Source organism: Elaeis guineensis, chromosome 15, assembly GCF_000442705.2.
Source record: "Elaeis guineensis isolate ETL-2024a chromosome 15, EG11, whole genome shotgun sequence".
Classification (NCBI taxonomy): domain Eukaryota; kingdom Viridiplantae; phylum Streptophyta; class Magnoliopsida; order Arecales; family Arecaceae; genus Elaeis; species Elaeis guineensis.
Genome location: NC_026007.2, coordinates 61,076,841 through 61,087,987, shown reverse-complemented (window position 1 = coordinate 61,087,987; position 11,147 = coordinate 61,076,841). Strand labels below are relative to the sequence as shown.

Genomic DNA, 11,147 nt, shown 5'->3' with positions numbered 1-11,147 from the left:
TTGGCAACACGTGTGGGGGAGTTCAGCGCTTCATCATACCAAAATCTTGCTCCGAAATAATAACAAACAAAAAAGAGATCAACTGTTTACCACTGTACTATTTTTATGTTATCTAGTATGATAGTTGATATGCCTCGAAATTGATCACAAACAAAAATGACAGGTCGACCAATGAGGTTTTGCCACGAAGCTTTTGATCAACCAATCAAAGCCTACCGTATGGTGATATTAGAGGATGCACCGAGAGACTTTCAAATTTCAAACTCTTCTCTTGATGGGCGACAACTCGAACATGATTGCGAATAATTTCGGGCGATAACTCGAACATGATTGTGAATAATTTCTATAACTATATGATAGATGTGCAACATGCACAGATTAAGATGCATGGGTGATCTTCAGGATGTGCGACCGATTATTAAAAATAGTTGATCCACATGCCCAAACTCTTTGACAATGGGTACTAATCTTTGACTATATAAATTTTTCTCGAGGAACCCTCTAAGTAAGTGCTTTCAAGCCCTCGACGTACTTGTGCTATCACTCAACCACTTGTACAATACCTCTATTGTTCCTCAAGAGGTTTCTCTATTTTTGCTATTTCAAGTTGGTTCTAACGTAGTAGTAAAGGTCCGAGAATGATCTTCTCAGTCTAGTATCATTTTGGGAGCAATCAGCGTAGATGCCATCGTCACCCAAGCATAGTGGCCACCAGATCATCACTTTGGAAACACATCATGATCTTTAGCTAATCCTTACGATTGGAGCAGCCGATCGTCTGAGCTCTGCAGCAACTCATCTGGCTCGGCATCTTGGTTGGGCCAATTCCCAGTGGCGACAAGAATAATGTAGGTAGAACCTATAAGAATCACACTCAGGCATAAGAGAAATTATTTATTTATTACCCTTTAAACATAGAAATGTATGAAAATTATTGAATTGCCTGATTAATCAGGGATGGTGAGATTTTTTATAATGCAAGGTAGACTTCGAGATTCATGAGATACCCGACCATAACTTTCAATAAGTTCTCAAACATACGATGATGAATAGTGAATATAGATCTCAAAATCTATCTTGTATTGCTAGCAAGAGTGCAATGGAATCTTAATTTTCACTTTGCAGCAAACCTAATCTGCACTTAAGATTAAGATAATGGTACATCTAGAGAATCATGATTTGTATCTCACATGGTATTATATTAGCAGTGGGCACATTCTAGTGTAAGTAGTGGTTCTAATATAATGCATTAATATTAATGAGGATCTATTTGGTTGGAGGTAATTTGGTATGAAAAAATGAATTGGATATTAGATTATCATATTTGGTATGATAAATGGAAGAGAGAGATGGTAAAAAATTTGATGGATTCTATATTTATTTTTTGAAGAGAAAAGATAAAATAAATACCATGGAGAGTTGGTATTTGATAAATTTTTGAGTAATGATAATCCATACTTGACAAACATATCCTCAATAAAGCTGCATATGTCATCATTAATTTGTTTTAATATCTTTTCAAATTCATTCATAAAAAACTTTTGTAAAAAAATAAAGATGGAGATGACATTTTGTAAAGAGCTATGTGATTATGGCCATTATATAAAAACTAATTAGAGATGACAATACTATCTTAGTATTAAAAATTTATTTTATGTTGAAAAGTATATTTATAAATTTTATCATATTTCTATATAAGATTATCTCCAACCAAACGTAGTAATCTTTTTTTAGTGTCATTTTGCGAAGTAATTATTCTACTAACAAAATGTAGTCAAAATTATTTTTTTTTCATAATTATTTTTTCAAATAAATAATTTTTATGAATCATTAAATTATTTCATAATTTAACACAACCCCAACCAAACAGACCCTAAGGCTTCTTCCTGCGCCAACCATTATGCAGAGTCTCCTTGGTTTCACCTACCCTATGTCTCACATGTTTTGGATCAGTTGCTTCCACCCTGCCCCTTTGGTATTACTTTCGTTTGCCCACCTAAAACTCAGGTTTATAGGCAATCATTTGTGCTAGCTAAGGGAAGCTTCGCCTACAAACGTAATCCCTGCTAATTGCTGGCTAATGACCATGATGGCTGGCAATCTCGACTCCCAGGCATCATGGTCTTTCAAGCACAATCTCCTATAACCATCATATATCATTTACTTACTCTAAAAAATCTAAAAAAATTATTGCGTGCATTGGACACACAGCCATGCCAGTGCATGCTGAGGTGTATTGTAGTGGATCAACACTTAAATGAGTGATGATGAATGGAACCCAAGCTAATGCATCTTGTGATTGGTGGTTTGCGACAAAGGCCATGCATGCGGTGCATATAGTAATCTCTCCAGAATTTGATACCTAGGGTCAAGTTCCTGGCCTTTATGGTCAGAAGTGGACTTGTGTAAATACTGCTCCCCCACCATCCAATATCTTTATGACATATAGTTAGTAATCAGCTATCCACTATTAAGTATAAGATTTGATCGTACAGTCACTCAACTGTAATCATAAATGGCATCCAAATCGAGTTTTAGATTGTTGGATTAAAAAGCCAATGTTAGTGAAGCTAATCAATGATTGGATGAATCAAAAGGCAAAATAGTGCAGCAAGGAACCACAACATGCTGCAAGTTAGACCAAAAACAAGAAAGAGGGTCTTTTCAAAATGAAGTCCAAGAAGAATCTCTAAACAAACTTTACAACCAAATCTAATGCCAACTTGTGTAGGTCATAATGAGTAGGCTAGAAAGTGGAAGCCTTCAAGGCAACTTTTTCCTCGTTCCTTTATAAGTTCTAAAAGGAGCAATGACATCATTTATGGCTTGGACTACAACTTGAAATCAAGGCCTTGACCGTTAGCTGTAGCTGGAAACTTAACGAAGCCGGCAGTTCCATTTAGGTCCTTCAAATCTATCATCTCTACTGTGAACAACAACATATTCTACAACCTGTTTCCCAATGCATTTTTACAACTTTTCTCCATGTTAGCCTTTTCTACCTCTTTCTTGACAATTGAACAAAAGGCCCAGTTGCTCTTTCTTTTCCAACCTCTAGGCATTACATAATTGTAATCTATGCAGCAAAATATTACTGTCAGCATGAGCACCTTACTGACCTGTCATGGAAAGACGAAGTATACCTCCAACAAAATTTTCCACCACTAGAACGGAAAATGATAAGAGATAGTTCGGGCAAAAATATTTTAGAAAATTCTATTAGTAAGCTAACAACATAAACATGTAAGTTGAGATAAGTGCTAGCAAAATTTACAAGCTAAAATGTCGAAATCCAGCAAATAATCCTTTTATGCATAATCTCATAGTACTGAGATGATTAGGTTTCATCTATTCATTATTTCTTATTTCCAGTTCTCCACTTATAATCAACTTGCCATACATCACAAAGCCGATACTTAGTAAATAGACAAACTTGAAAAATATTCTCCTCCAAACATTTAGCCAATATCACTATATTTGTCTGATGATCGCTCTCTGCATGAGTACAGATGTCAGCCTTGTTCATATTTCTTTCCATCTTCCCCAATAGTTGGAGGTCTTTGGCATAATTCATCATGGTAATATGAGCCTACTTTTCACCACTCTCCAAGTCAATACATCTATGTGATCCACTCTATCGGTAATTATAGCTGCGAGGACTTGTAGAGCACCACAGTGACATACTTAGATCGAAACCTGCAGGTAGCACCAAGTGCCACAACAGGCTGACCACTCTTCCCTTTCTGAATGTAGAGGTGATTCAGCATTACATGCGGAGGTCTTGAGAGAGAGAAGGGACTGTCCATATTGGCTGGCTTGTTGAGAAGGGTAAGGTACAGATGCGGAGGGACACTTGGTGGCTCCTTGGCAAAATCCTCCGAACCAAGTGGCCAACCGTTATAGGTAGAATCTGGTGACTGAGGTGGCTCAAAAGCAGCAATGCTTTCTATGTCCTCAGGAACAAATTCCTGCATCACAAGAATGCAGTTTCTGCAAAATTTTTGATGATAAAATCTGAACTCTGTTAAGAAAGTGATGGGAGATTATTTAACAACCTTTTCATAAAACAAGGCATTTTTTTCTATAAAACTAAAATACGCCATATGTGATGCACATGGTATGGAGATGGATGAACTCACAAGTGGAGTGTCATGCACCACCTGAGAGTTGGCATTTGATCTTACACACTTTGATCAATAGAAGTAACAGTTATCAAATTGGATTGCAGGTTGTCAACAAAGATGAGTAGTTGGTAGATAAGCATGCTTTCAATATTGTCTAAACAAGATTCAAGCAGGCCATAAGAAATCAACATTTAAGATATTTAAGACTGGATAACTGCATTGGAACATTTATAACAATTGCCTCTTTGACATCCCTTGCTACTACATCCACACTAAGAAAGCCACCTACACAATCATGGCTCATCTGAACAAAAATGTTGACCTCCTCAAGCCAAATAAACAATATGTTATGTACTAATAAAGTGCAAAGTGATGTTATAACAATATGTTAGCCTCAATGCTCTGTTACTATCTGTCTGCTCTCCATGCAATGCCTGCTCAGAAGCTGAATGTTAAAGAGATTGATCGGTTAATCTTTTGTAATCTTACTTAGATTTCTCCTGCTGCTAAAGAACCATCTGATAATAACTGATCCTAGGAAGGAGTGCTTAATATGGACAAGATGTTGTAGCTTATTTGAGAGCAGTTTACATTGATCAGCTTGTTTCATATTGTGAACAGATCTTTGAGCTATGTACCACATGGGATTGAGAGCTTTTTATTTACCATTGCCAGAATCATGACTACAGTATCAATCTTGATCTGGCTACTAAAGGATACCTGATCGTTATGAATTATTGCTTAACATGTTCTGAGATCAGCAAATCATGGTGTTGCAGCTCACTTATCTAATATGCAAATTATGTGTTATAGTCCAATAGCTAGTCAAGAAAGGGAGGATAAGAAATGGAAATAACCAAAAACACAAGATCTTCAGTATTTCTCAAAACCAATGAAGTACAAAGCCTACTATGAATGGCATTAACAGCAAAGAATATCGCATTCTTTCCCCTCAACCAATTAAACCTTTCTGAGTTATAGCCCAAGAAAGCAAGTATCAAGAAGACCACAATATTCCCAAAGCTAATTTCATGAGAGAAGTACTTGAAACAACAACAGAAACACTATAGTACATCAGAGTTTCCATATGAGTGATGTTGAAAACTAACTTCCCCCTCTCTCTAATGTATCAAATGATTATAAAAGAGTCATGCTGGACTCAGGGCCGGTCCTGATATTTTTTAGGCCTGGGGCCAAATAAAAAAAAAAAATTATTAAAAATTAATATATTTTAAATATTAATTATTCATAGCAGATTGAAAGAGGAGGATTGAAGAGATTTACTTGACTTTTTGACGGATTTTGATCTGATTTTTGACGTCCAAAATAAGGAAGAATCAGCAGAATAGGATGAAAAGATCGGAGACGGAGGAGGAGGCGGGGGAGATCTGATTTTTGACATCCAAAATAAGGAAGAATCACCGATGAACAGCAGAATAGGATGAAAAAATCGGAGACGGAGGAGGAGGCGGGGGAGAGGAGCTACAGATTGTGAGAGGGAGAAGACGTTTGATTTATCCAAAAAAGCTGTCGGGGTGCTGGGACTCGGGAGAGAAAGAAGGCGTTTGGTTTATCCAGACAAAAAAAAAAAAAAGGGGCCTGGGGCGGTCGCCCGCTTTGACCCGCCCCAGGGCCGGCCGTGGCTGGACTCCAACCTGACCCTTTTTAAGATAACAAGCATAAGCCAGGTATGTATCAGTGACATGCATATACCTCTACCTGCTCATGCTCTAAACAGACTGGTTATTGCCATGAAGCTAGTATTCCATACATCATAAAATTTATTTTAAAAAGCATAGAATCAGAATATATTACACTATAAATAATGGACAGTAAAACAGAATACGAAATGACCAAAGTTTTGGCATCTAATATATAGTGATTGAGCAACTTCACAAGGTTAATTATGAGGCATTGATAAAATAAAAGGCTAAAGTAGTTACCTTCAAGTCTAAAATGTTATAAGCATTCCCTAAATCATCATGCATCCAGGGAATGTCAGGTGCATACCTCCATTCTCCATCAACAATAAATCTATACTGGTAGAAACCTGATGGAAGTACTTTCACAATTGTGAAGTCCTTGCCTGACTTTTGCAATGGTTTCCTGTAACAGTAAAATCCATATGTACATGAATTGCTCAATCTCTTCAAACTTCTATTCATTCGAAATAACGAACAATAGATGTTGCATATATAAGACAAATCTGTCACTAGTCCCCAATACTTTGTCTTCCAGTTATCCCAGGATCCTTCCACAAAGACTTCCTTTCCACCATGGTTCCAGGTTATCATTGTTGGAATTCCTTGGTCATAGATGACATTCTCGTACTCGGTAAAATTTTGCATCCACAAATCACTTGCCCAATGCATCTCTTCAAGTCTCTGCAGTGGAATCATGGGGATCTGGGGAAACCAAAAGGAGAATGTAATTTTTTTGGAAGATTTTAGAGAATGAGAATGCCCTGTTAGAGCCAGATGAAGTGATTCTGATGGAAGGTTTTTTTAAAAAAACTGTCTACAATTAGTTGTTGTTGTTGTTATTATTATTATTGTGTGTGTGTGTGTGTGTGTGTGTGTGTGTGTGTGTGATTAGCAGAAACAGAAAAGAATCATTGAATGCATTGAGAGCTCCATAGTCCACACAGCCAAGATAAGACACCACATCTTACAAATATGGACATCAACATTAGGCCGAGTCCTCCATTTATCAGAAATAAACTGATGTACAAAATCTTCAAACAATCCAGTTAAAAGTAGATACCATGGATATTCATAAAATAATGAATAGGGAGAATTAAAGAAATAGGACCTCATTTAAATCAAACCTGATAAGAAGAATAAGAATTTTTTTTTTAAAAAAAAAGAACAAATATCTGGTTGAAATGCCTGATTTCCAAAATTACAGGTTAAGGAGATATGCTGATCCTAGTATACCATGAAGTATACAAATAAAACCTTCACAAATGTACCATCATTTTGTTAACTAGGCTTTTCCCTCCTAACGACAATGGATAGGAAATGCCTAAATAAAGGGGAACAAGAGCTTGAACACTACAAAAAATCAAAAAATAAGGGGAAAGGAAAGGAAAAAAAGAAATTAATGCATTCAAGGAAATGAAAGCTGTCATAGGGAGTTAGACAAAGAAGCAAGACTCTTCCACCCCCCAAAATCCAACCCCCCCCCCCCCTTCCCTTACCCCAACCAAACAAAAAGAAAAAACAAAGAAAAGGAAAAGAAAAATAGATATGTAAATGATTGAGCATAAAATAAAGATATTATAAGCAACATGTAGCTTCCACAAGAAGCACAGCACTAATTATTACAATAAAAAGGAGAAAGACTACATCATGGTGTGACTCCTTGATTAAGAAAGAAGCACATATGCTGGAATGATTTAAGAGAAAATGAACAGAACACAAGTTATCCACCGTCCAACCCTCTCCACTTCTCAAATGTGTCCATGTGCATGCACCTACGGGCGTGCGCGCGCACACGCACACACACACATAGAGAGAGAGAGAGAGAGAGAGAGAGAGAGAGAGAGAGTCATGCATTCCCTTGGAGGGCAATGAAATTAGGGTTTCACTCTCAGTCATAAGGCCTACTTCCCCACACTCTTTGCATGCCTTATCAAGTAACCTTCTTCTGAAAGGCACAATAACCTTTATTATGACCTCCATTTTATAGCATGTACAATCATAGGAACCATTGCTTCAACCATCTTCATGGAATCAGTTCATGATGAAACCATGACATAGGAAACTCCCCAAAAAAGGGAGCACTGAGATGAATTGACTCCAGTCAAAAAAGATATCTAATAAAGGATAGTGAATTATCTGGCCTGTAAGCCACACATGCAGAGTTCCCTTAACCATCTTAATCTCCCTCATGGTAAAATTGTCAGTAGCAAGAATCTTTTCCTAGACAACTATCCAAATATACATGCAAAGCTTCCAGGGAACCTTACTTCTAGACCAACCAGGCTTATTATAAATCTGCCTAGCCACTCCTATTAATTTCCAATTTACTCATCTTCACTATCAAGAAATTGTAGCCAGAGTATTTTATCAAAATAACCATCCAACTAAGACAAGCGTTCTTAGGAGACACAGAAATTTTCCATGCATAACCTTTGCACATCTATATTTCAGAATAAGCTATTTTTACCATAATTAACTTAATTACCAAGTCATATCTAAAGGCTTGGTGGTTATGGTTAGATAAAGGATACAAATATTATCACATCACATTCACAAACAAGCAAAGCACATCATAGGATGTAGCTTGTTGGCTTTTAAGATATTATCAAAACTATGAAAACCACCAGTAAGATAGACATATAGGATCTGGTATTTAAGGTAGAACAAAGAACAAATTCTGTTATAACTGAATTGCAAAAATAGATGCATTAAACAAAACCAAGAAATGATGAACGCTCATCAGTATTAAAAAAGAAAAAAAAATGGAAAAACATTGGAAGACTTTTTATATATAGGACAGGTGAAATTCTATGGCTGCGAACACATTCATCAATCAACTAAAAGGCAGTACGATAACCCTGAACAACCAAATCAAGCTTCATACCTTTCAAAACCTAAATCCATAATCAACATAAGCAATCTTCATATTTATCTTTTCCATATACCCAGATGATTACAACAATGGGTGATGCAAACCCAAAGGCACATCCCCCTGAAGTAGTGCAACTTGGAAATATCTAAAAGGAAACCATATTGGGAAGAAAGGAAACCATGGACCCAACCCAGCTAAAAACTAGGCCTTAGACGGGCAGTGGATTTACACATGGTTTAAAGAAATGCATCAATATAAACATTCTTAAGGCTCCAAAGTGGAAGAAACTATCAACAGAATATTGGACTTTCTATTAGAATAACTGATTTGATGCAAGCATATAATGCATTTGATGAAATAAGATTATAGAGTTCGTTACCTCTTTAAGTATTAGAACCACATATTTAGTGTTAAGTCAAACATTCAAGACATTAGAATGGGATAAGATATATGCATGGATATTACGGATCAGAACCTTATGTTAAACAACAAGCTAATCTTTTCCTTACAAAGATGGGGGAAAGAATCTCCAGAAAAGCCTATCTCCACCCTTCTAAAGAGGTTAAATGGACAGATTTCCCCTTTTTTTTGTTTTTTTTGAGGGTAGGAGGCTGAGGAGAGCAGCCACCCGGGCATTAAATGGACAGATTCAAATCTACTTGATTGCTACATCTAGTCTAAGAAAGTTACGAGACAAACTTGTCATATATTTGAATATCACACACACACACACACACAGAGAGAGAGAGAGAGAGAAGAGAATTTCTGCTTTGATTGTCCTACTGTGTAAATAACCTGATGTGTTTTTATCATATTTCTCACTGATGTTCTTTGAGCATCTGTAATATGTACATCAGATATGAATGATACACATTACTTGAATCTGGATTATCAAAGTTACTGTTTCCAAGTACCAGATACATTCATCTATCCAACCAGTATCCTCTTGAAACTACAGGAACCAAATGGAAACAACTTTAACTAGCACCAGATACCACTGACTGGCTCTAAGGGAATATATACTTATTCCATTAAGACAGATATGTCATGTACAAGTCCCTGAAATCACTTTCAGAACAAATGCTCATCTAAAACTGCACCAACCTAAAATATAAACAAAATACCAACTCCCAAATCACTCCCTAGGAGACTGACAAACACCGAATAAAAACTATCATAACTAACAAAATTTAGAAACAATAATGCACAACTAACCAATATACCGTTTACATCAACAAGTAAAATAATTGTTTGGAGGAAAAAAAAATAAAGCGAAGGCCTCAACTCAGATGTATGGAAATGTCCAAATTAGAAAGGCAATAGTACTTAAAACAAAACAGAATTGTAGATGGTAGATGGGGGACAAACAACAGCCCACTATTAAATATGCCAAGACTATGTGAAACATTAACTAGAAACAAGGAAACAATCAACTCTAGAGAAATCCATGGACATAAGAGAATTTTAAGCAATCTTTAATAAGAAAAGCAAAATCCAGAATTTACAAAGAAGTGGCCTTTTCTAAATTCATAAAGAAGAAAACTCGAAAAGAAAAGAATTCACACCCATGAATGAAAAAAGAAAAAAACATCTCTTTTCATAACTAACATGCATGAACATAGAAGATAGCTACAAAAGAGCAAGTAACACATACCTTTCTTTCTTTTCTAAGCAATAATACTGAGAGAAAGAGAGACGTGACCTGAGGAGTGAAGAGCAGAGGAGACCTTTCTACACCACGCGGGCTCTGTGGAGGGCTCTTCCTCATCAAATCTTCTGACCCTCCTTGCGAATGAGAGCTAAAACCCTGCCCCTCTCTCTCCTGCTGCTGCCACTCCTCCTCTACGTCCCGGACACTACTAACATTACCCATTTAGAAGACAGTTTCTAAAGTAATGATCAATACCTCCTCTTTGCCTCGATCATCCTATTCCTATATAGAACCAACCTGAAGAAAAGCAATGCTTTAGGATAGTAAACTGAAAACCAAAGATAAAAGAGACTGAAAGGCTAAAAGATACTGGCTGGAATCAAGACTTCTTGTCTCAAAATCTGGACTTTCAAGTCTCAAAATCTGGACTTTGGAATGGAATCCGTCTTTTCGTCAATAGGAAAATCGAGAGAAAGAGAGAGAGAGAGAGAGAGAGAGAGAGAGATCCAACAAGTCTCTGTCTCCAGCTGGTTCTCAAAAGAGAGGAGACTACGGAAAAGTCGAGTAAAAGAAGAGGGGTGGGCAAGTGGACAGGAACAGGGGAAGAGACGAGGCCATCTGCCCCTAGAAACAGAGTAGGATAGGAAACCACCACCCACCTTGAAGTCGCCACAGCCCCTAACAAGGATTAACCTTCTTGGATTGAGGAGGAGACCGTGAATTGTTAACAACCACAACAATAATTTTGTATTTTTAAATAGGAAATAAGTTTTTACCCTTTTTTTTTTTTCTCCTAA

The 11,147-nt window shown here is 36.8% G+C and overlaps 1 protein-coding gene across 6 annotated transcripts; it reads right to left on the bottom strand.

Moving 5' to 3' along the window:
- Positions 1-306: 306 nt before the first annotated feature.
- LOC105058126 (SNF1-related protein kinase regulatory subunit beta-2) lies at positions 307-11,147 on the bottom strand. 6 transcript variants are annotated; one of them, XM_010940927.4, is made up of 4 exons: positions 11,010-11,147; positions 10,402-10,647; positions 6,068-6,529; positions 3,284-3,968 (listed from the first exon to the last, which is right to left on the bottom strand). In XM_010940927.4, the coding sequence occupies exons 2-4, from the start codon at positions 10,570-10,572 to the stop codon at positions 3,645-3,647; spliced, it is 957 nt and encodes a 318-aa protein (XP_010939229.1). In that variant the 5' UTR covers positions 10,573-10,647; positions 11,010-11,147; the 3' UTR covers positions 3,284-3,644. The 6 variants fall into 6 exon arrangements, with proteins under 6 accessions (XP_073105141.1, XP_010939229.1, XP_029124220.1 ...); XM_029268387.2 differs by lacking the exon at positions 11,010-11,147 and having other exon boundaries at positions 6,068-6,230; positions 6,351-6,529; positions 10,402-11,003; XM_010940926.4 differs by lacking the exon at positions 11,010-11,147 and adding an exon at positions 10,721-11,003.